We start from the raw sequence: 21,841 nt of genomic DNA, 5'->3' as shown, positions 1-21,841 counted from the left end.
TGCTTTTAAGAAAAAACATCAAACAATAAAAATAATTTGGGTATTAGGAATATTATATATTCTATAGCTTAATCACCGTTTGACACTGATTTTAGAAAACTCTTCTAATCTTTTTAACACTTGAAAAAGTTTAGAAGTGTTAAAAAGACAAAAAAAAATATTTTCTAAAATCATTACCAAACACATTCAACAATTATTAGGTTTTGATATTAATTTTGTAACATTTATATCTTGCCCATCATCCGAATTTGCTAGTAAGATCACCAATTTAGTCAAGCAATAATCTAATCTGCTCCTTTTCAAATGGAGTGCAGAGGGATAAAAGTTGGGTATCTTTAATATCCCAATTAATAGAAGAATAGAAAGTAAAAAAAATTAAGATGGACATTGAAAAGGATATTCAAAGAAATTAAAAATCACTATCATACAATGAAGAGTAAAACCAAAATTGGAGTACTGAGCAATGCCAAATCTTTGTGTGGCACACAATGTTGCTGCTCCAAAAAACTCTTCCGTCCTTCACAGGTCTGTGCACCTCTTTCCAGATGATCATTTCATACCATATGTCTCTGTTAGTCGCTTGATTCATTCTAAATTCAATTCAATCTTTTTATCTCTTTCAAAATCACACCCAAAAGGAAAGAGAAATGAAATTTTTTGGGAGAGATAAGCAATTCTTCTAGTTCCATTTCTACCCCAGGTTTCTGTGGACAGCTTCAAAGTTCTTTTTTCTAGTGAACAGGCTGAAGAATTAAACTCTTATTCCAAGTTGTGATGAAAAATATCATCAAATTTCAATAGATGCTGAAATATTTGAGTTAAAAACAGAGTGGGTGTTCCAATTTTTATTTTTTATTTTTTAATAAATCTTGTATTTTTTGCAAGCCTAAACCAAAACCCAGAAGGAATGATTCAATTTTCACCGTTAATTGATTTGCTTGGGATGCAGAAGAGGATGAAAATTTGGTTTTTTTTCAACTGGGGATGTATTTCCGAGACTTATCCTGTTGTGAGAGTTTCCAACTTTGATACATGTGTTTGTAACTATGCGGATTAGAAATCACAATATACCCTGAGAGCTTAATTATTTCTCAGCCATGCTGCATAACGTCTGTTAGATACAATTGATGCAGTGAAGCATTTCTCATTGGTTATGACCCACTTAATATGCTTGAGTAGGATCTCACATTGCCTGATTTTGCCTCATTACGATCTTTATAGGTGTATCTTTGAAACTTGTATTGTCTCAGTTATACGTTCTAGGGTTTTGGGTTCAATTCATAGTGAAAATTGATGCTAGCTGATATTTATTTTTCAACAACAAAGGTCTCAATTCTGCTTGTGCAGGCAGTTCAGTGTTATTGGTGCAGCATAATGTGTGCAAGTTGAAGAATCATGGAAGATTTGGTTCAGACACCAAATTTTCTGGGGATGGATATTTCCGGAAGCATTTGAAATCAGGAAGGAGATACTTCTCCAAAAGCAGAGGGCCTTTTGTTTCTTGTTCCCTTGTACCTTCAACTAGTGAGCTAAGCGATGCACGGGTGATTTATTGTGTAGCTCCTGCCATGGGCCATAACCAGGTATATGGCTGAGTTGTTGACTTTCACAAGTTGTTGTTACTACAGTGGTCTTGAAATGCTAGTTAATATATTTTTCAGTAATTTCTCTTCTTTAATTTTGTGTGTGCATGAAACTTATTGACTCAAATTATTATGTTTTCTGCATTTTTTTAACTATTACAATTGCTTATATGCTTCAATTTTGGTATCATATAAAATAATCATGCTAGTAGCTCGATAAGGTGTGAAAAACCAACAGTGGAGAGTTATTACATGGTGGGTTAGTCAATATGCTTTGACCAAAGGCTCAATCCTACAATACTAACATCACTAGGAAGCAAAAACTGACAGAAGTCCCCTTTGCATCCACTTATTTAGGTTACCAAGTTTGGCCTGTGTAAGGTCAAGTCTAGCTAATTGGTGGTTTGTATTGAACCTCTAACAAATAGTCTATTTACTAGGCAAGTTGATATTACCTTGACTTGAAATTTTAGTCATATGAACTCAACATCATGGAGTTAACTCTTTGTTGATATATTACATCAAATAAGGGAAGAAGTTCTTAGTACTATATATGCAATCGGTTCTTCTTAATTGTGTAGACGCATTTTAAAACCTTGAGGGCCCAATGGGTTTAAAGCGGATAATATTTACATAGGAGGGAGCGAACCATTACAAAATGGTATCAAAGTAAATCCTCGATCCAGTGTGTGACTTGTCTATTTGACCCCATTAGGGGTGTTTGTGGGCTAATGTGATATCCTACTTTAGATAAGGGAAGAAGTTCCTAACAATATATACATAGTGGTTTTCTCATAACCATGACATATAGATACATTTTAAAGCCGTGAGGATCATGATACTTAAAGCATACAATATTTACATGGGAGGGAGCAATTTGCTATAGAATGGGATTAGACTTGATCCCTAACTCTAGTGTGAGACCTGTTTGTTTGGTTCTACAAGGGGTGTCTGTTTGTTTGAGCAATCTTGCAATCCCGTGGGACATAATGAGATGTTGTGTTTGCATAAGAGGTGAATGTGATATCTTAAATGGGAAAAGGAAAGAAATTCTTGACACTCAATATTTAGTGGGCTCCTTTTAATTATGTAGATTGTTGGGATAGAGTCATTCAAAGCATGACATGACGTAACAATAAAATGGAATTCATTAATATTTATATTATGATTTTGACTCTGACTCTTCTTTTTACTATTCTATATTTATTCATTATGTTGAACATTCAAGCTTGACATCTCTTGCATTGTACATAATTTGGGTGCATTAGGCGTTGTGTAGAAGATCCAAGTCATAGGTTCCTTACAATATTGATGATTTGTTCATAGCTTGTTCATGGAATTAGGTAATCCATTTGAGGTTGTAGTGCACTACCTCTAATTGGAGAGATGATTAGTTTTAGTCATTGGGATGGGTTTTCCATGGTGAGTGCACTAGTGTATATGATTATATATTGGATAGGACATACGGTGAGTCATGACATTGGCTATTGGGTAATCATACACTCACCGAGTTACTATATTGTATAGACTTTTAACCTTGAGAGGATACTGAGCATATTGTCACAGGATGCTTCAAATGAGTCTCCTCATGGGTTTATATAGAGCTCAGAAAGCTTCTGGAGACTCCTAGAGCCATCTACACTACTTAACCATAGTTTTGATATCATGTTAAGTTATCAACTTTTCTAAAAGCTTAAGCTATTAAGATATGGGCTGAAAATGTATGTTGAACTAACAAAAGACATGAAATAACTTGAAAAGAAATATTTGAAAATATATCATCAGATTCAATTGTTAATTTTTATGGTTCTCTTGAAAGGCATGAAATTAACCATTTCATTGTTCCAAAACCTGGGTTCGTGACTTTGGTTCTTTATTTGGTTATTCTTTGACATTGTTTCATGGGAAATGTCTTTTTCTTTTTCTTGCGGCATTTCTATTATATTTTAAATTCATAATACTTAGACATATGCTTTTCATTGATGTTTGGCATTTTTACGGCTAACAGGAGTCACATCCGGAATCTAATTTTAGGGTTCCTGCAATTGTGAGTGCTCTGGAAAAGATGGAACTGTCACCAATGGTATTTAACATTTGACATTATCATCATTACTGACTTCTTATGTTGATTTGAACATGTCTTGTTCTATGTAATTTTCATGCTTGCACCGTTTATTTATTCTTTTCCTTTTTCATGTTTGAAAGGTTAGTTTCCAATTAGCCATTAAATGCTTTCAATATAGTGTTATCACATCAATTGCTGAGCAACAAAATCTTTGAGTCAGTCTCTCATTCACATATAATCCCTTTAAAGAAGGGTTCTCTGACATCCCTTCTGCAATTTTTATATTTACATTTGTTTTTTGTTGAAAGATAACATTTATTCTCAGTAAGAGCAATGATTTGGTAGAAGAGTGTACTTGCAAATGTTGTAAATAAATAAGCATTTGAAAATGTGAAGCATATACCAAGTTTTAAAGGTTGTCAGGAACCCCTCACCCAACCTTTACCCCACCTTGGATTATAAGGGAAGCAGCAAACAAGAATAGTGAACAGCTGGCTAGAAGAAAATTTCAAGTAGTGCTGGAAAATTTGGGTAAATTTGAATCAGGCTTAAGCAAGAAGGCTTGTTTCCTATAGTTAGGGCCGCTAATAGGGCTGGACAGCAGTGGTTTCAGGTTGTCTTGGCAACAACAATAGCTATTTGGGGTTTTAAATGGTAATTGGCAAAGATAGCCTAAAGAATGGGAAGTAGATTCAGAACTTAAAGAAATAGAAAGAATTGGGCAGAAGTGAGAGAAAACTGCTAGCAAAATTTTGTTAGGGTTCCTGGAGTTGCAAACATTGGACTTGGGGTTGTACTATACAATCCTTAATATCTCATAAAACTTCTGAAAATTTGGTTATTTTCATTCTCCTAAAAAAATTCTTCTACCATATTATAGACTATTGACTTGACTCATCATAGTAGAATAAAGAAATACTAACCAATCCAACTAGAACTCAAGAAAGAAAGTAGAATAAGGAATAGTGATTTTATTCTCACCAAATTACAACATTGGGCTGCTGAATAAGCTCACTTTTGGCTTGTTGATAGAACTTAGTAGTAGGTTTCATTTTCTTTCATCTCTTTTGGCTTGATGAAACTTGTCTCTAGTGAGTGAAAGGATAAGTGCCACTTGCAGGGGTTCAAAGTTGGATTTTTGTAATTTAGTTTTAGTGATCTAGTTGCAATCTTGAAAGTAAGGAGTGCAATTTGGACAGGTTGGCCTAATCTAATCCAATCCTAACCTGAAAGTTGGGTAGCCTTGGGCAATCATTTTTAATACTCGGTTTGGGCTTGGGCTAAGGTTTTTGAACCTGAACTCAATTTGGGTTGGGCTCGGCCAAGGTTTGAACAACCTGAGCCTAACCTGAATCTGATTTAATATTTTTATTTGTAAAGCATATTATCTTATATAATAATATTTAGTTTTTCTAATTTTTTAAGGAAAAATATCAAATTATAATTATACCATACAGTTTTTCGTTTTTCTGAAAATATATATAAATTTGTTTTTATTTTTTTATTATCTTGAAATTTTGTCCCGTTTATTATTTAAACTTTGGTATAAATATATAGAAAGTTTTGTTTAAAAACATTGTAGATGGATTTTAATTCATACAACCTGACCAACCCGGGTCTAATCGAACTAACTTGGGTTTAATCCGACTATCCTAAACTCAACTTGAGCTTAGAAAAATGAAGTTAGGTTAGACTTCGATAGAGTACTTTGATTTAGAGGTTGGGCTTGGGTTAGCCATCAACCTGACCCAACCTACCCAAGTTACGACCCCACTTGAAATTGGTTGCCTTCTCCACTGGACTGGAGACTTACTATATCCTGCACACCAGATGGAAACAAACCAACATCAAGAAAGTTGTCAATCTCTCTGCCAAGTGTAGAATGGTAGGCAATTGAACAGTGGTTCTGATCTTGTTCATGTTTTCAAATCTCAATATTGCTTTGTTAAGTCTTCGACATTGACAAATGAGATTAATCCCCATCTCTTGATAGTTTTAAAACACAGGTTTTTGAATTAAATCTTCTTGAGCAAATTTTATTGACCTGCATTGCTTGAATGAAATTTCTTGAACTTTCTCTTTAGATAACATTCTGGCATAGTTTGAACGATTAACACATCACCTTTAGAAAACTCGTAGAAAAATCAATAAGCAAACTCCACCATGGGAGAATAAGATTCTGGTTGATTATATGATCTCCAAGGCAGCTTAATAAGTCCTGTAAACTCTGTTCATTACTTCTGTTTGCCCATTTGTTTGAAGATTAAAGGAAAGAATGCAGAAACACAGTGCACATCAGTCTTCTCAATGTTTGAAAAAAAAAAAAAGACACTTGACCTTCATGTCTAATTCAGATATTATAGTGAATGGAAGTCTATGTTGACACACTGTCTCTTGGAAAAATATCTTTTTGATGTGCTCTGCATTAGAAGACCTGTGACTTAGAATGGAGTGACTCGCCTTAGAGAACTTGTAACTATTGCCAAGATCAAGTCCTAGCATCCAATAGTCTTTGGAAGGGCTAACACAAATGCCATAGTATATCTTACCAATGGTCAGGTGGAATAGACTATGGAGAACCCAATCCTGTATTGTGTTTCCTCCCTTCTGCAAGTCCAACAAATTCAAAACTGCCAAATGATTTTCGTTGCATCTCATATCAATGTTGGCCAATAAAATGATCATCTACCATTCAGTTTTAACTTGCCCAAACTGGCCTGCAGCACCACCTGGATAGGCTCTTAGGGCTTGTCCACAAAGGGGCTCAAATGGGGCTAACACACCTCTCTTCTAAGACTTTATGCTGACCTCCCAAAACATCATACAAAATAATCATCTTTAAGTTGCTCACTAGATCCATTCCAAAGTTCATACGTAGACTAAAAATAGGTACCATCTAGATTTCTACCTACATAATAGCTCATCATCTCCTACTAGTGTTTCAAGTTGTATGCACTCTCTTCCCTAAGGGTGTGTTTGCTACATTGGAACAAAAATGAGAATAAGAATGAAAATGAAAATGAATCATATTACAAGGTGGAAGAGAGTAATTAAAATCCTTCCAGGAGTCAGTTTGGGTTCTGATGAGAATGAATTTTTACTCTTATTCCTAAATCTAATATGTAGTCCAAAATTGATGAATGGGAAATGGAATGTATTTCCTCTATCCACTCCCTATTCCAACATTCTGAACATGCCCATAGGTGTAAACAAAAAATTTTCTCTTCCTTGGTCATGTTTTATGTTGGTATATCATGGAAGTACATAGCAAGAATTCAACTAAGAAAAGGACAATGTACTTACATCCTCAGGCACATGAAAGTGCCGAAAACATTTGTCATCCCAAATCGCAAATCCATTCTTCATTTTTTGCTTTTGGAGACATCAAAATTTGCCTTTCCATAATAAAATATAAAGTATAATTAATGGATTCTTGTTCATCAAACTCTTCTTAGAAGACACTTCCAACAATTTGCATTCACGATTGAACTCCACCTTCTTCCTCAAAGATCCATATGAAGGCTTCTCTTAGGGCATTGGTAGGACCCTTTCTCATGGGACTTAAAACATTTAATTATGTTGTCACCATACTTTCATGTGTCACCACTATGGTTTTCCTTTTGTTGTTGTAGTGGCCATCAATGGAGTAGAGGTGGCATGTTCTATCTTAGCTATTCAACCCTATTCAAGGCTCCTCTTGATGTACAACTCTTCGGATTGAATGCTGAATTTCTTGAAGGTTGTTTCATACAAGGATGAAAATATAAGTTTTCGCTGAAATGTCAATAGTTGAATTTTACGGATATATTATAAAATATCAATGAAAATTTTGGCAAAAAATATTGATGGAACAAAAATTGATCAAAACTCATAGACTTGTTGGGGAAACTCCAAAACATGATAGAAGAGACAATAATGCACTTATTAAAGTTATTTTGTTAGAGAAATTGATACATGTATGATATAATTTGTGACATTTGGTAAAAATTTGCAGAATTTGAAAACACATTTTATATAGATTTATCTAATTTGAATGTATGTACAAGAATACAAAAAAAGTGATGATACATGTATGACTTTTTTTTTTCCTTTTTAAATTTATATTTCTTATATATTTAATTAATATACAAAAGATAAAAAGAAAAACTCATTGAAAGAATTATGATAATAGTTTTTATAATTTTAACAATCAGTTATTTGAATATAAGATCATTAAAATGAATTAATTTATTAATTTTATTTTAATATTTTGTATTTGGATTTGGTATGAGTCTATTTAAAAGTAAATTCATTTATTTAATTCTTTTTTAATTAAAGTAAGAGATGTAATATATATATATATGTGTGTGTGTGTGTGTGCGCGCGTGAAACAAGGATAATTTGATTAAGAAAAACACCTAAGAGGGGGGTGAATTGGGTTTTTCAAACTTTTTTAAAAAACACACTTAATTAAGCAAGTAATAGAGAAATAACTGTAAAGAGATAAGGGTTAAAGATGATGCAAACACAAAGTTTATAGTGGTTCGACAATTCCCGTCTACATCCACTCTCCTCAAGCTTTTTCTGAGTGAGGGTTCCACTAGTATGAAGCTTCAATCAAGCTTCCAAGTCTTTACAATTGGATTTCTTGACTCCAATGGGCATTACAACTTCTCTTCAAGTATATCCCCAACTTGAAGCTCAACACTCAAGGTTAATTCAATCAAAGATGGTTTTAAATCACTCAATCCTAGCACAAACAGTGAGTAAGTACAAAGAAAGCTAGGATGAAAACAAGGGTGCACTAGAAAATAATTTGCAAATGTGAGTTTAATGCACGAAAGAGTGTAAGGGCTTTTAATGAGAGAAACAAGTAGATAAGAAGTTTAATGCAAGTGTTCTCTTATTAATAAATGAATGAGAACCGTGGTAGGAAACGGGGAAAGAATTCGGTTCTGGGAAGATTTGTGGCGGGGGGACCAACCTTTGGGAACCCAATATCCAAGACTATTTAGAGTAGTCGTGGATAAAAACATTTCTATTTCTTCAGTTCTCGGTCCATCTCGGCCTTTCTTGTGGAATTTGAATTTCCGCCGTAACCTGTCAGATTCTGAGATTGAGGACTTAGAAGGCCTCATGCGCTCTCTTGATGATTTGTATCTCTCTCCTTCGGTCCCAGATGCTAGATTATGGCCATTATCCTCTTCAGGGCTTTTTTCAGTCAAATCCTTTTTTCTAGCATTATCTCAATCTTCTGGATCCCCTCAGAACTTTCCTTCAAAGTTCGTGTGGAAGTCTCAAGTTCCTTTCAAAGTGAAGTCCTTTGTCTGGTTAGTGGCACACAAGAAGGTGAATACTAATGACATGTTGCAAGTGAGAAGACCCTACAAAGCCCTTAGTCCTGATATTTGTATCCTGTGCATGAAGCACGGGGAATCAGCAGATCACCTTTTTCTTCATTGTTCCTTGACGATTGGGTTGTGGCACAGGTTATTTCAGTTAGCTAAGATGGATTGGGTTTCCCCAAGGAGCATATATGACATGATGTCCATCAAATTTCAAGGCTTCGGTAATTCTAAGAGAGGGGTAGTTTTGTGGCAAGCTGCGAGCATAGCTCTAATTCGGGTTGTGTGGTGGGAAAGAAACGCAAGGATTTTCGAGGATAAAGCAAGGAATTCAGAGGTCCTTTGGGACTCTATTGTTTTCCTTGCTTCCCTTTGGGCTTTCTGTTCCAAGGCATTTAAGGGGACTCCCCTTAATGTGATTCAGTTGGATTGGATAGCGGTGTGTTCTCCATAGGGATTGGTCCTTAGTGGGAGTTTGTTTGTTTTTGTGTATTTTCATGTTTTTTAGTTTTCTTTGGTGGGAGGATTTCTCATCCTTCTTCTTGTACTTCTTTTTATATTAATATATCTTTGTGGCGTTTCCAATCAAAAAAAAAATAAATAAATGAATGAGAACCCACTATTTATAGGTTTCCAACCTCAGACACTAAAAAGTGCACCGACTAGCCTTCCTGATCAAGCTCTAGTCAATCGATTGACAAACAGTTGGGCATTTAATGCATGATAGATAATCGTTGGGGGTTTGATCGGATCTTGATTCGGAAAGGGTACCCTTTGACCAAGAAGGGGTACTTCTCGACTAGGAAAGGATTTTCCTCGATATGGAGAGCAACCCTTTTGAAAGAGAGAGAAGGTTTTTTGCACCCCTCGAACGGGAAAGGGCAACCGGTCAATTGGTTCCCTAAACATTTGAGCTTGTTCACCCTACCCTCAATCGATTAGCCTTTTTCAACTCCAAAAGCCATCTTTTTCATTCCAAATCTCTTTTAGCAATTAGGCAAGGTCTTTAGATATGTTTATAAACCAATTTTAAGTGAATTTGCCTAAGGTTTTTGAAATAAATACCCAAGTTTGAATAAAATAGACTTTTAAGGCTTAACTTGAGTATGAGAATGATGCATGAATGAAATCAAATTCCTAAGTGCACCAAGTAATTACCTTACATTAAGTTCCTAAGCTTAAATGAGCTTCATATATCCTTGATTTTGCTTTCCTTGGATCCTTTTATGGTTCACTTGACTCGTATCTTCATTTTCTCAATTTACACTTGAAACTTAACTTGATTTTCCAATACTAGCAAACTAACCATGATTTTTTTATCATCAAAACGTACTTTGGAGAACCCTTAGACTAACAATATACATATATATATATATATATATATATATATATATATATATATATATATATATATATATTAGGATTTAATAACTTCTAACAATAAGGGTGACTTAGCCCAAGTGATCAAGTGCATGGCATGCTTGTGGTTTGAGTTTCAACTCCCACCATAAAAATGTTGGAGCTTTGACTGTGTTGACCAAGCTTTGGCTGTGTGGTCACCAGATCGTACCGAAGAAATGGATTAATAAGGGAAAATTTTGAAAAAGTCAGATGACAGATTTTTCTTGTCAAATATCATGTCTAGGGCCCCCGATATCCAATATTTCCCCAAAATTTCGACAAAAAATTGAGCAACTGTCATCCTTGATCTCATATACTGTTCCTATTTCAAGGTTATTTGGAAGGAGTCTTCAAGTTTGTAAATGTGCATCATTATTTCTCTTTGAACTTCAACCTTTTACCTGCCTATGTAATGTGCAAGGGGTTTAACTTCATCTTCAGTCATCTTACATGGATAATAAGCTTCATCTTAGGTCACCTCACAATGCATAACAAACTTGTCAAACTTCTTTGCATACTTAGCTATTTAAATGCTATCTTGTTGCAAAGTCATTAATTGCTCATAGAGGTGATTTAATATATTTCTGTCTTTAATCTTCATTTGCTCCTAGAAAGTAAGTTGAGGTTGCTCAACTCCACAAAGCCAAAGGCAATCTTCTACACTTTTCCACCACCTTAGCATGGCTAGTTAACAGGCATTCCGATCATCTTTCATGTGATATCAAGCAAAATACTTGTCCATCTCAGCTAGTCAATCATTGAAGACTTGAGTCAACTTTCTCTATGAAATCTGGTACTTCTGTCTGCACCATCTTTGTTGCATTTACCACTTGATTACCCTAGAAAGCAAGACTTCTAGAACAAAAAAATGTTATTAATTATTTTGGGATAATTTGTATGTATTCTTAATCTTGAGAGATCATTGAGCTAATATTAAATCAGTAATTGCTTTGAGTTCATCTATGAGTGAGAACCTAAAATGATCACATATCGTTGTTGACTTGGGTGACTATTTAATTTAACATGTAGTGAAATGGGTCTTTAATATAAACACCACAATGTCTTGGTATTTGAGACAATTATATCCTTTTGAGTAATTCTAAGGTTAATTATTAAGTTTAATCAATGACCATGGTAATTCTATTATGTTGGAATTTTATATTTATCCTAAGGGATATAGATATATCAATTGATCATAAATATAAAGTGGATTCATAACTTAAGGAATAAAGATGTAATTTAAATTGTGGATATCAAATTTCAAATTATAAATATCTTTTCATGGGGAACATCATGTAATAGTATAGTGGGTCATGGACAAAGCATTTATTGGTAATTTTTTTGTTATAATTTCATAAAATACTAGAGTACAATTAATCTTGTTAAGAAGAGTGAAAATTAATTATAGATTTTTTGCAAAAATTATTCTATGGGATCTAATTATTTTATGAGCTCTAGTGTTCCCCACTTGAGCTATTTAATTATGTTGTTAATTAATTGAGTAATTGGGAAATCGGGGTGCACCATGTGGTCTTGGGTGTACCATGAGGGTCATATGATGCAAGGGCCGGCGCCGAGGCTTTCTTTGGAGAAGAAGGTCGGTCCGTTGAGCTAAAGGCCCAATCCCTTCCCAACCCTAGGCCATCGTCAGACAACACCTTGGGTTGTAAGTGTAAAGGCCCGTCGGGGTTGGGCCAAAACTTAGGAGGAATGAAGCCCTCTGGTATGGAAGTCTCGTCGCGAAGGGAAGAAATTGAAGCGAGGAAGGGGAAAGCCCCCGCGGTTCACACGAGAGATGCTACGCAGGAGGAAGAGACGGCAATCTCAAAGAAGACGTGGTCTAATCTCTTCCCTCCAAGCGCCGATCGACGACAGGGAGATTGGTGTCATAGTGAGCCTATTTTCACACGGGGATCGTCGTCGTCAAGTGAAGACCGCAACATGGAAGAGGAGTTTGGGATGGGCTTTCAGATGGAGCGAGGAATCAGAGTGAATTCTCTCTCCAGATGTCCTCTGACTGGTAATATTTCGAAGGAGGACACCTCGGCGAGCTGCGTGCAAGTCAAACGAGGGCTAACGGGACGAGTGGGGTTTGATCCTCGTGGCTATTCAGACATGGTTTCACCTTCTAATTCAATAACCAGAGGTAAAGGACCAATCTTTGAGGGGATTTGCGAAATTCCGGGAGCCAAAATCTTGGAGGTATGTCAGCCCTCTTCTTCTCAGCCACCCGAGTCTCCTTCTCTTCCTTTCTGTAGTCCGGATTCTCCTTTGATGAATCCCTCTGGTCCACTTCTTCCCAATTCAGTCTCTCTTCCTCAGTCTCCTACGGAAAATCAAGGCATCTCAAAATTTTTTTATGAAAAAGGTGGTGTTGACTGTTTAAAACCTGGTGACATCCCTGACCGTGTTGAGGAGGAGAACCAATGTGCTTTATCTAACCAGATGACCGAGTGCTGTACCCCTAAGGAATCTATTGTCAGGTCGCATAAGGAGGATTCGAGTGATTTCCTTATTGATGGTCTGTCCCCCGGGAAAATGGCCAAAGTGCGAGAGGTATTATGCTCTCTTGACATTAAGGTGTATTCTAGGAGGAAGAATAGAGGCCCCACAGGTTATTGAGACTTGTTGGTTTTGGCTCGGAAGGTTAGGGTCTTCGTGTTTTCCCATGAAAATCATTAGCTGGAACGTGAGGGGTTTGGGTTCAAGGAATAAGCGTAGGATGGTTAAAGATTTTCTCAGGTCAGAGAATCCGGATGTTGTGATGATTCAGGAAACAAAGAAGGAGAAGTGTGATAGAAGGTTTGTGGGTAGTGTCTGGACGATCAGAAATAAGGATTGGGTTGCTCTTCCGGCGTCTGGGGCATCAGGTGGGATTTTGATCATCTGGGATTCAAAAAAGCTGTGTAGAGAGGAGGTGGTAATAGGATCTTTCTTGGTCTCAGTCAAGTTCGCTTTGGACGAATGTGGACCTCTTTGGATTTCTGCTGTTTATGGTCCAAATAGTCCCTCACTTAGGAAGGATTTTTGGGTGGAACTTTTTGACATATATGGATTAACTTACCCGCTTTGGTGTGTGGGCGGTGATTTTAATGTCATTAGGAGAAGCTCAGAAAAAATGGGGGATTCTAGCCTAACTCCAAGCATGAGGGACTTTGATAGTTTTATTAGAGAATGTGAGTTGCTTGACCCGCCTCTTCAGAATGCTTCATTCACTTGGTTGAATATGCAAGAGTCTCCTGTGTGTAAGAGATTGGACTGTTTTCTCTACTCAAATGAGTGGGGGCTGCTCTTTCCCCAAGGCCTTCAAGAAGCCTTAATTAGAAGGACATCGGATCACTGGCCAATTGTTATGGATACCAACCCGTTTATGTGGGGGCCAACACCTTTTAGGTTTGAGAATATGTGGTTACAACACACTAAATTCAAGGAGAACTTTAAAGATTGGTGGAGTGGGTTTCAAGGAAACGGATGGGAAGGTCATAAGTTCATGAGGAGACTTCAATATGTTAAAGCTAAATTGAAGGAGTGGAATAAGTTTTCTTTTGGAGAGCTTAAAGAAAAGAAAAAAAGTATTCTCAATGATTTAGCTAACTTTGATGCCATTGAACAGGAAGGGGGTCTCAATCTTGATTTGTTAAGCCAAAGAGCCTCAAGAAAAGGGGAGCTAGAGGAATTAATATTGAGGGAGGAAATTCATTGGAGACAAAAAGCCAAAGTGAAATGGGTCAAGGAAGGGGATTGCAATTCTAAGTTTTATCATAAAGTGGCTAATGGCAGGCGGAATAGGAAATACATCAAGGAGTTGGAGGATGAGAGGGGCTTAGTGCTGAAGAATGTCGAGAGTATCACAGAGGAGATCTTACATTACTTTGAAAAGCTTTACACAAATCCTACAGGAGAGTCTTGGGGTGTTGAAGGATTAGATTGGTCCCCTATTTCGGAAGAGAGTGCGCTAAGATTAGACTCCCCTTTCACTGAAGAAGAGATTTATAAGGCCATTTTTCAGTTGGATAGGGACAAGGCTCCTGGGCCAGATGGCTTTACTATTGCCGTATTCCAAGAGTGTTGGGATGTGATTAAGGAGGATTTGGTGAGAGTGTTCGCTGAATTTCATAGGAGCGGAATTATCAATCAAAGCACTAATGCCTCTTTCATTGTTCTAATACCCAAAAAGAGTTTGTCAAAGAGAATATCAGACTTTAGACCCATTAGTTTGATCACTAGTCTCTACAAGATAATAGTCAAAGTGCTCTCAGGGCGGCTAAGAGGGGTTTTACATGAGACCATCCACTATACTCAAGGCGCTTTTGTTCAAGGGAGACAAATATTGGACGCGGTTCTTATAGCGAATGAGATAGTGGATGAGAGAAGAAGGTCAAGGGAGGAAGGTATCGTATTCAAAATAGACTTCGAAAAGGCATACGATCACGTGAAGTGGGATTTTTTGGATCATGTGTTAGAAAAGAAGGGGTTCAGTCCTAGATGGAGGAAATGGATGAGGGGATGTTTATCTTCGGTATCTTATGCAATCTTGGTGAATGGTAGTGTTAAAGGGTGGGTTAAGGCTTCAAGAGGATTGAGACAAGGCGACCCTTTATCCCCTTTTTTGTTTACTTTAGTCGCAGATGTACTGAGTAGGATGCTTATGAGAGATGAGGAAAGAAATTTGATGGAGGGTTTCAGGGTGGGTAGGAATAGAACTAGGGTGTCCCATTTGCAATTTGCTGATGACACCATATTCTTTTCTAACTCAAGGGAGGAAGAGCTGCAGACCCTGAAGAGTCTTTTGTTAGTGTTTGGGCACATTTCTGGGCTCAAGGTCAATCTTAACAAGAGTAGTATTTATGGCATCAATCTTGATCAGGTTCATCTTTCAAGATTGGCTGAGATGCTTGATTGTAAGGCGTCTGGATGGCCTATTCTATATCTGGGTCTCCCTTTGGGCGGGAACCCTAAGGCGTGTGGCTTTTGGGATCCAGTGATTGAGAGAATCTCAAGTAGATTAGATGGGTGGCAAAAGGCCTACTTATCCTTCGGGGGGAGGATAACTCTTATCCAATCTTGTCTTACCCATTTGCCAAGTTACTTCCTTTCCTTATTCAAAATTCCCGCTTCAGTGGCTGCAAAAATCGAGAGGTTGCAAAGGGATTTTTTATGGTCAGGGGTTGGGGAAGGCAAAAGGGATCATTTAGTGAGGTGGGATGTGGTGTGCAAACCGAAGACAATAGGAGGTTTGGGTTTGGGGAATATTTCTTGGAGGAATCTCGCTATTCTAGGAAAATGGTTATGGAGGTATCCTAGAGAGGGTTCAACTCTTTGGCATCAGGTCATTTTAAGCATTTATGGTTCACACTCTAATGGTTGGGATGCTAACACTCTAGTCAGATGGTCACATCGCTGTCCTTGGAAGGCTATTGCTCAAGTCTTTCAGGGGTTTTCTTTGATTACTCGGTATGTGGTAGGAAACGGGGAAAGAATTCGGTTCTGGGAAGATTTGTGGCGGGGGGACCAACCTTTGGGAACCCAATATCCAAGACTATTTAGAGTAGTCGTGGATAAAAACATTTCTATTTCTTCAGTTCTCGGTCCATCTCGGCCTTTCTTGTGGAATTTGAATTTCCGCCGTAACCTGTCAGATTCTGAGATTGAGGACTTAGAAGGCCTCATGCGCTCTCTTGGTGATTTGTATCTCTCTCCTTCGGTCCCAGATGCTAGATTATGACCATTATCCTCCTCAGGGCTTTTTTCAGTCAAATCCTTTTTTCTAGCATTATCTCAATCTTCTGGATCCCCTCAGAACTTTCCTTCAAAGTTCGTGTGGAAGTCTCAAGTTCCTTTCAAAGTGAAGTCCTTTGTCTGGTTAGTGGCACACAAGAAGGTGAATACTAATGACATGTTGCAAGTGAGAAGACCCTACAAAGCCCTTAGTCCTGATATTTGTATCCTGTGCATGAAGCACGGGGAATCAGCAGATCACCTTTTCTTCATTGTTCCTTGACGATTGGGTTGTGGCACAGGTTATTTCAGTTAGCTAAGATGGATTGGGTTTCCCCAAGGAGCATATATGACATGATGTCCATCAAATTTCAAGGCTTCGTAATTCTAAGAGAGGGGTAGTTTTGTGGCAAGCTGCGAGCATAGCTCTAATTCGGGTTGTGTGGTGGGAAAGAAACGCAAGGATTTTCGAGGATAAAGCAAGGAATTTAGAGGTCCTTTGGGACTCTATTGTTTTCCTTGCTTCCCTTTGGGCTTTCTGTTCCAAGGCATTTAAGGGGACTCCCCTTAATGTGATTCAGTTGGATTGGATAGCGGTGTGTTCTCCATAGGGATTGGTCCTTAGTGGGAGTTCGTTTGTTTTTGTGTATTTTCCTGTTTTTTAGTTGTCTTTGGTGGGAGGATTTCTCATCCTTCTTCTTGTACTTCTTTTTATATTAATATATCTTTGTGGCGTTTCCAATCAAAAAAAAAAAAAAAATGGTTAAGACTAGGTCATTAAGGATAGTTTGGTCTTTATACCTCAACCTAAGGTCCATATAAAACACGATTGTTCTTTATGAAAGACACTTGAAAAAGAAAGCCTTGAGAGTAGTCACCCTCTCTCCTCTCTTTCCTAGTCTTTGCTCAAGGATGTTGGTTGTCCACACGACTTTGCATACGAAAGAATAGAATAGAGGAGGAAGATCCTTGGTGATTGAAACATCTCAACCAGCACTTAAACATATGATTTTTAAATACTATGATCTATGGGTGGATTGAAGGAATAATTTTTTTGCTGCTTTCATGTGCTTTGAATCCAACATGAAGGCATATATATGTGTGTTAAGATGAAACATTTCCATGTACCTTGTTATTTAATAATCATGCATTGTAAATTTCAGTTCCGTGGCTCAGAGATCCTTGAACTTCATAGTTTCAGTCCTGCTTCAGTGGAAGATATAGCAAGTGTTCACACAAAGGCCTATGTATCAGGTCTTGAGAAGGTAGCCTCATATTTGCCTATCCTAGTTTCCTTTTATTTTCCTTGTATTGGGTTTGTAGTAAGCAAAGATAAAAATAATTGATATTGATGGAAATATCAACTATCTATTTGGCAATATCCACATAATATCAATTTTTGGAAATTTTTTGAAAGAAATGATGGAAACTAGCAACAAGATTTTGATAGACAAATTATTAGCAGATATATTAATCAAGCACCTTACAAAAAGAAGAGGGGGAAGGAAGGATGCATTCTAGCACACATGATTATACTAGTTGCATGAAAGTCAAAGAAATTGCATGCTGTATACCTTCCAAGCTAACCCACTCTGAATCTATCAACAAAATCAATAAGACAAAGCTTTACATTCCCCATTTGATCACAAGAACTTGGATTTTAGAAACTAACTCGTTACAACCAAAATCAACCAGTCGACACCCTCAGGGTTTCTATGGTTGCACTCTTTACAAAAAAACCAAAACAGACATGAAGTGCCTTGCTAATGAAAATGACAAACATGCTATGCCTCTTTAGCAAAACATTAATGGATTGGGCAAGACCCAAGATACTCCAAACAAGGAAAAACCAGAGACCAAAAATCAGAGTCCACTCACATTTTATAAAAATGTGATTAGCAAACTCAACATCGTGTTTGCCTAGGCAACACTGATTAAGCATGTTTCATCCTTTCCTTGTAAGTTGATCAATCGCAAGGAATTCCTCCAGGCAACCTCCCAAATAGAGAAATCAACCTTAGATAGTGCCTTGGAAATCCAAATGGCTTTAGTTGGAAGGGTAGAGAAATCACTTGAAGTCTATGATTTATCATTACCTAACTGTCTTTCTTGGAGGCCTTTCAAACCAATTTGTCACATACCACTAGCAACAGATGGAGTACCTACTAACTGTAATAAAGATCCCATTAAAGCCAACTGTGGGTCTAAAAGGTTTCTTCTGAATCAAGGATTCTAGCAACTCCCTACCCAATACTCTGACACCAAGCCTCTTTATGAACGACTGATTTATAAATATTGGGAAACAATCTTTTACACATCTTTCCACTTATAAACTTCTCTACTCTGAACACCATAACCCCTCTCTTTCCCATACATCCTGTAAACAGTTTTCTCCAAGAACTGTCATCCTTAATTGCAAGTCTGTAAAGCCACCTTCCAGCAGAGCCTTGTTATGGGCCCAAGACTTCTTATATTCAATCCTCTTGGACCCTTTTATGAGCCAATAGTTGCCACCTCACCAGATGGACCTTACCACCTGATTAACGTAGTCCCTGGAGAAAATTTCTTCTAATCTGTTCCAATCTGCATCTCAACTTCCTAGGCATTGCAAAAACTGACAAAAGATTGATTAGGGAGTTAGAGAGAGTAATCTTCAGCAAGTCTTCTCCCTTTAGATCTTTTCCAAGAGGCCACCTTGCTTTTGAATTTTCCCTTACTGAGACCTACACTGAAGCAGACTTGAAGGAAGCACCCAAAGATAACCCCAAGCAATTGGTAAGACAAAATGGGCCAAATCTCTATACCGCCCACTCTTCCAACCGGAAGGAGCTCACTTTTATCCGAATTGATCTTCAAACTTAAAACTACCAAAATGGGAACCCACCTTAATGTATATACGTTCTTTAGGACTTATCAGTGTTAACAACAAAGGAGTCAACATGTTTATGATAGGATACATACATGACAACTGACAGGTATGTGATTTATTGGTTCAAAACATTTTGTGCTGATGAGTATATGTGTTGTATACTTGATAAAAAAATAAAAATTTTGACCACTAAAATGCAATAAAAGTGATGATAAATGGTTCTGCATATAGCGTAGGAAGAAAAATGTCATGCAATTCAAATTTTATAGCACCAAAGATAGAAATTATGGAAATTTTATTGTAAGGACATTTGATTAATTTCTCCGTAGAAAAGGCTTTCAAGAGAGAAATTATGGAAATGTTGGAAATATCAGCCATATTTTGGCAAAAGAGATGTATCCCCTTATTTGTGCCAGTGAGCACCAAAAATAAAAAATATTAGAGATATTTCATCAATATTCTTTCTATTCCTTGTTTCCCTTGATTGTGTTAGTTAGAAAAATTCTCCTGCATGCAAGAAAGGATTTGCCTGTGTTGTCTCAAGAAACACAGTTTCCTCCTATGTTGTAGTAGTAAAGTAGATTGGAGGTATTGCCACAAATATCTTTGTTTGATTGAAGACACTCTTAGCCACTTGAACCAACAGCTCTCACAAATTTTGATTCCAGTATTGATCTCTATGTGGACACAGCTTACGTATTATCTTTCTTTCTTTTCACATTTGGTATGCAATAGATGATAATAAGAATATTACAGATGCGGTTAGTTGTTGGGTGTTTAAGGCATTGGCATAGATGGTATTTTTTCTGGGAGTATCCCTTTTTCTTGATAATTTGATATATTTGGAGGGAAATCTCTGGCTGTCAGCTGAACACTTTTTATTTTCTTTCTTCATGATTACTCTGGGATTTGAATCTTAGATATCCATATGGCCTGGATTGCATTGCTTCAACCTAATTTGTTATCAGACATAGCTTGTATATACATATTTACTTCTTATAATATTATGCTTTTATGCTTTGATCTTATCTTAAGAGATCCTTTCCTTAAATTTTTTCTTTTTTTCCTTTTTCTTTTTTTTTTTTCCTTTTCCTTTTTGTTGTTTCATAGAGTATGGATCAGGCTTCACAGAAAGGAATTATTTACATTGATGGCTCTGGACCAACATATGCTACTGCAACTGTAAGTATAATGCTTTAGATGCTTGTCTTTTTCTTTCTTGAGCTTATGGATATATGCAATATCATTTCTAATGTTTCTAGATCTTTATTTTTACTAAAAGAGTATCATATATGCCATGGTTTACTGTTTATGATATAAGAAAATCAAATTAATTCACTGCTAAAACAAGTAAAGTGAAATTTGTTGGATTGAGAATATAGTGAGTTTTCATTGCTTTTTCCTAGAAAAGGTCTTGTACTTTATGCAGATAATGTTAGTTTTTACTGTTCAAAACTTATATGAGAAAGAAAGAACACAAAAAGTAGTAAAGGTGCAGAAAGGACAGTGTATTGTTGGATTTTTCAAAACAGTTCTTTTTTTCTTGTTGATGCATGCTAAAGTAGAGCAATATTATGACTTGTTATCTTTATAATTTGTGCTTGAATTATACATACTTCCATGGATGGTGATTGATGTCTCCAACTACATATTTGACCCTGCTATCCTGATATAAATCATCTTTATCTTCATGCTGGAAAATAGCTATTCAGGATTCACTTATCTATAGCTTCTATTCAGACTCCTTAAAATTATGATTTTTTCATATGATCTGAGTTGGTTTTCTCTCTCTCTCTACTCTCTCTCTCTCTCTTTCTATGTTGGAAAATCAAGCCAAAAAAAAGGGGGTTTGTGGTTTATTTAGCAGTGGGCATACATATTTATTTCTCAATTATTGTCCGCTGTATTTTTCCCTTATATAGGGAAACTCTGCTAATTTCAGTGTTAGCAATTCAGTATGCATGCAATATGTGCATATATTCCTTTTGTTTTCATGATGATATTGGTGATGCAGACTTTCCAAGAATCACTGCTTGCAGCTGGAGCAGGAATCACCTTAGTTGATTCAGTGGTGATGCCTCAACCTAGCACGTTAGTGACTTAATGATTATTCTTTTTCTTCACCTGTTAAAATTATTTTAATTTTGGTCTTTCCTAAATATGGCATCCTGTACATTTGTGTTCCTTAGAAATTCAATCAATTTATTTTCATTGTTTTATTATTCTATGCTGGTGTTCTTGTCTGTAAACTATCTGCCAAAATCTTGTCATATCTCAGGTAGCAGCATCAAAGAGCAGCCAGGACCCACCAATGGGTTTTGCATTGATAAGACCTCCAGGTCATCATGCTATTCCAAAAGGTCCTATGGGCTTTTGTGTTTTTGGAAATGTGGCCATTGCAGCTCGTTATGCCCAACGCGTACATGGATTAAAGCGTGTGTTTATCATTGATTTTGACGTTCATCATGGGAATGGAACAAATGATGCATTCTATGATGACCCAGATATATTCTTCCTTTCAACTCATCAAGTAAGCTACAGTTTTTGGTTCTGGTCAATTTGGGGTATTTTATTTCTCTTGATGAATTATTTAGTTTAAATCTTCCTGCAATTTAGTTACTGATATAATATCCTGCTTAATGATTTGAATGCTTTCCCATTTTCATCAATAATGAAATTTTTATTTGTTACTAGTGGATTAAGATTTAGAATATTAGGATCTTACTATGAAATATTTGAGAATGTGCAAGCAAGGTTTTAGTTCTCAACCTCCAATGGTGTATCTATGCTATTTTCTCTCAGTATCTAGCAGTGGTAGCAGATTTCAGCAGTTCAGGGAGGAGGACCAAGATTTTAATCTCCAAGGAAGAGGTCAAGGTTT

General features: G+C 36.7%; 1 protein-coding gene across 1 annotated transcript; it reads left to right on the top strand.

Annotated features, from left to right (window-relative positions):
- The first annotated feature begins 449 nt into the window (after positions 1 to 449).
- Positions 450 to 21,590, top strand: LOC117912027 (histone deacetylase 14). The gene is made up of 7 exons (XM_034826446.1): positions 450 to 525; positions 1,348 to 1,583; positions 3,592 to 3,666; positions 17,255 to 17,356; positions 20,071 to 20,142; positions 20,975 to 21,031; positions 21,239 to 21,590. The coding sequence occupies exons 1-7, from the start codon at positions 489 to 491 to the stop codon at positions 21,557 to 21,559; spliced, it is 900 nt and encodes a 299-aa protein (XP_034682337.1). The 5' UTR covers positions 450 to 488; the 3' UTR covers positions 21,560 to 21,590.
- Positions 21,591 to 21,841: the final 251 nt, after the last annotated feature.

Source organism: Vitis riparia, chromosome 4 (genome assembly GCF_004353265.1).
Source record: "Vitis riparia cultivar Riparia Gloire de Montpellier isolate 1030 chromosome 4, EGFV_Vit.rip_1.0, whole genome shotgun sequence".
Classification (NCBI taxonomy): Eukaryota; Viridiplantae; Streptophyta; class Magnoliopsida; order Vitales; family Vitaceae; genus Vitis; species Vitis riparia.
This window is presented reverse-complemented; position numbering and strand designations above follow the sequence as displayed.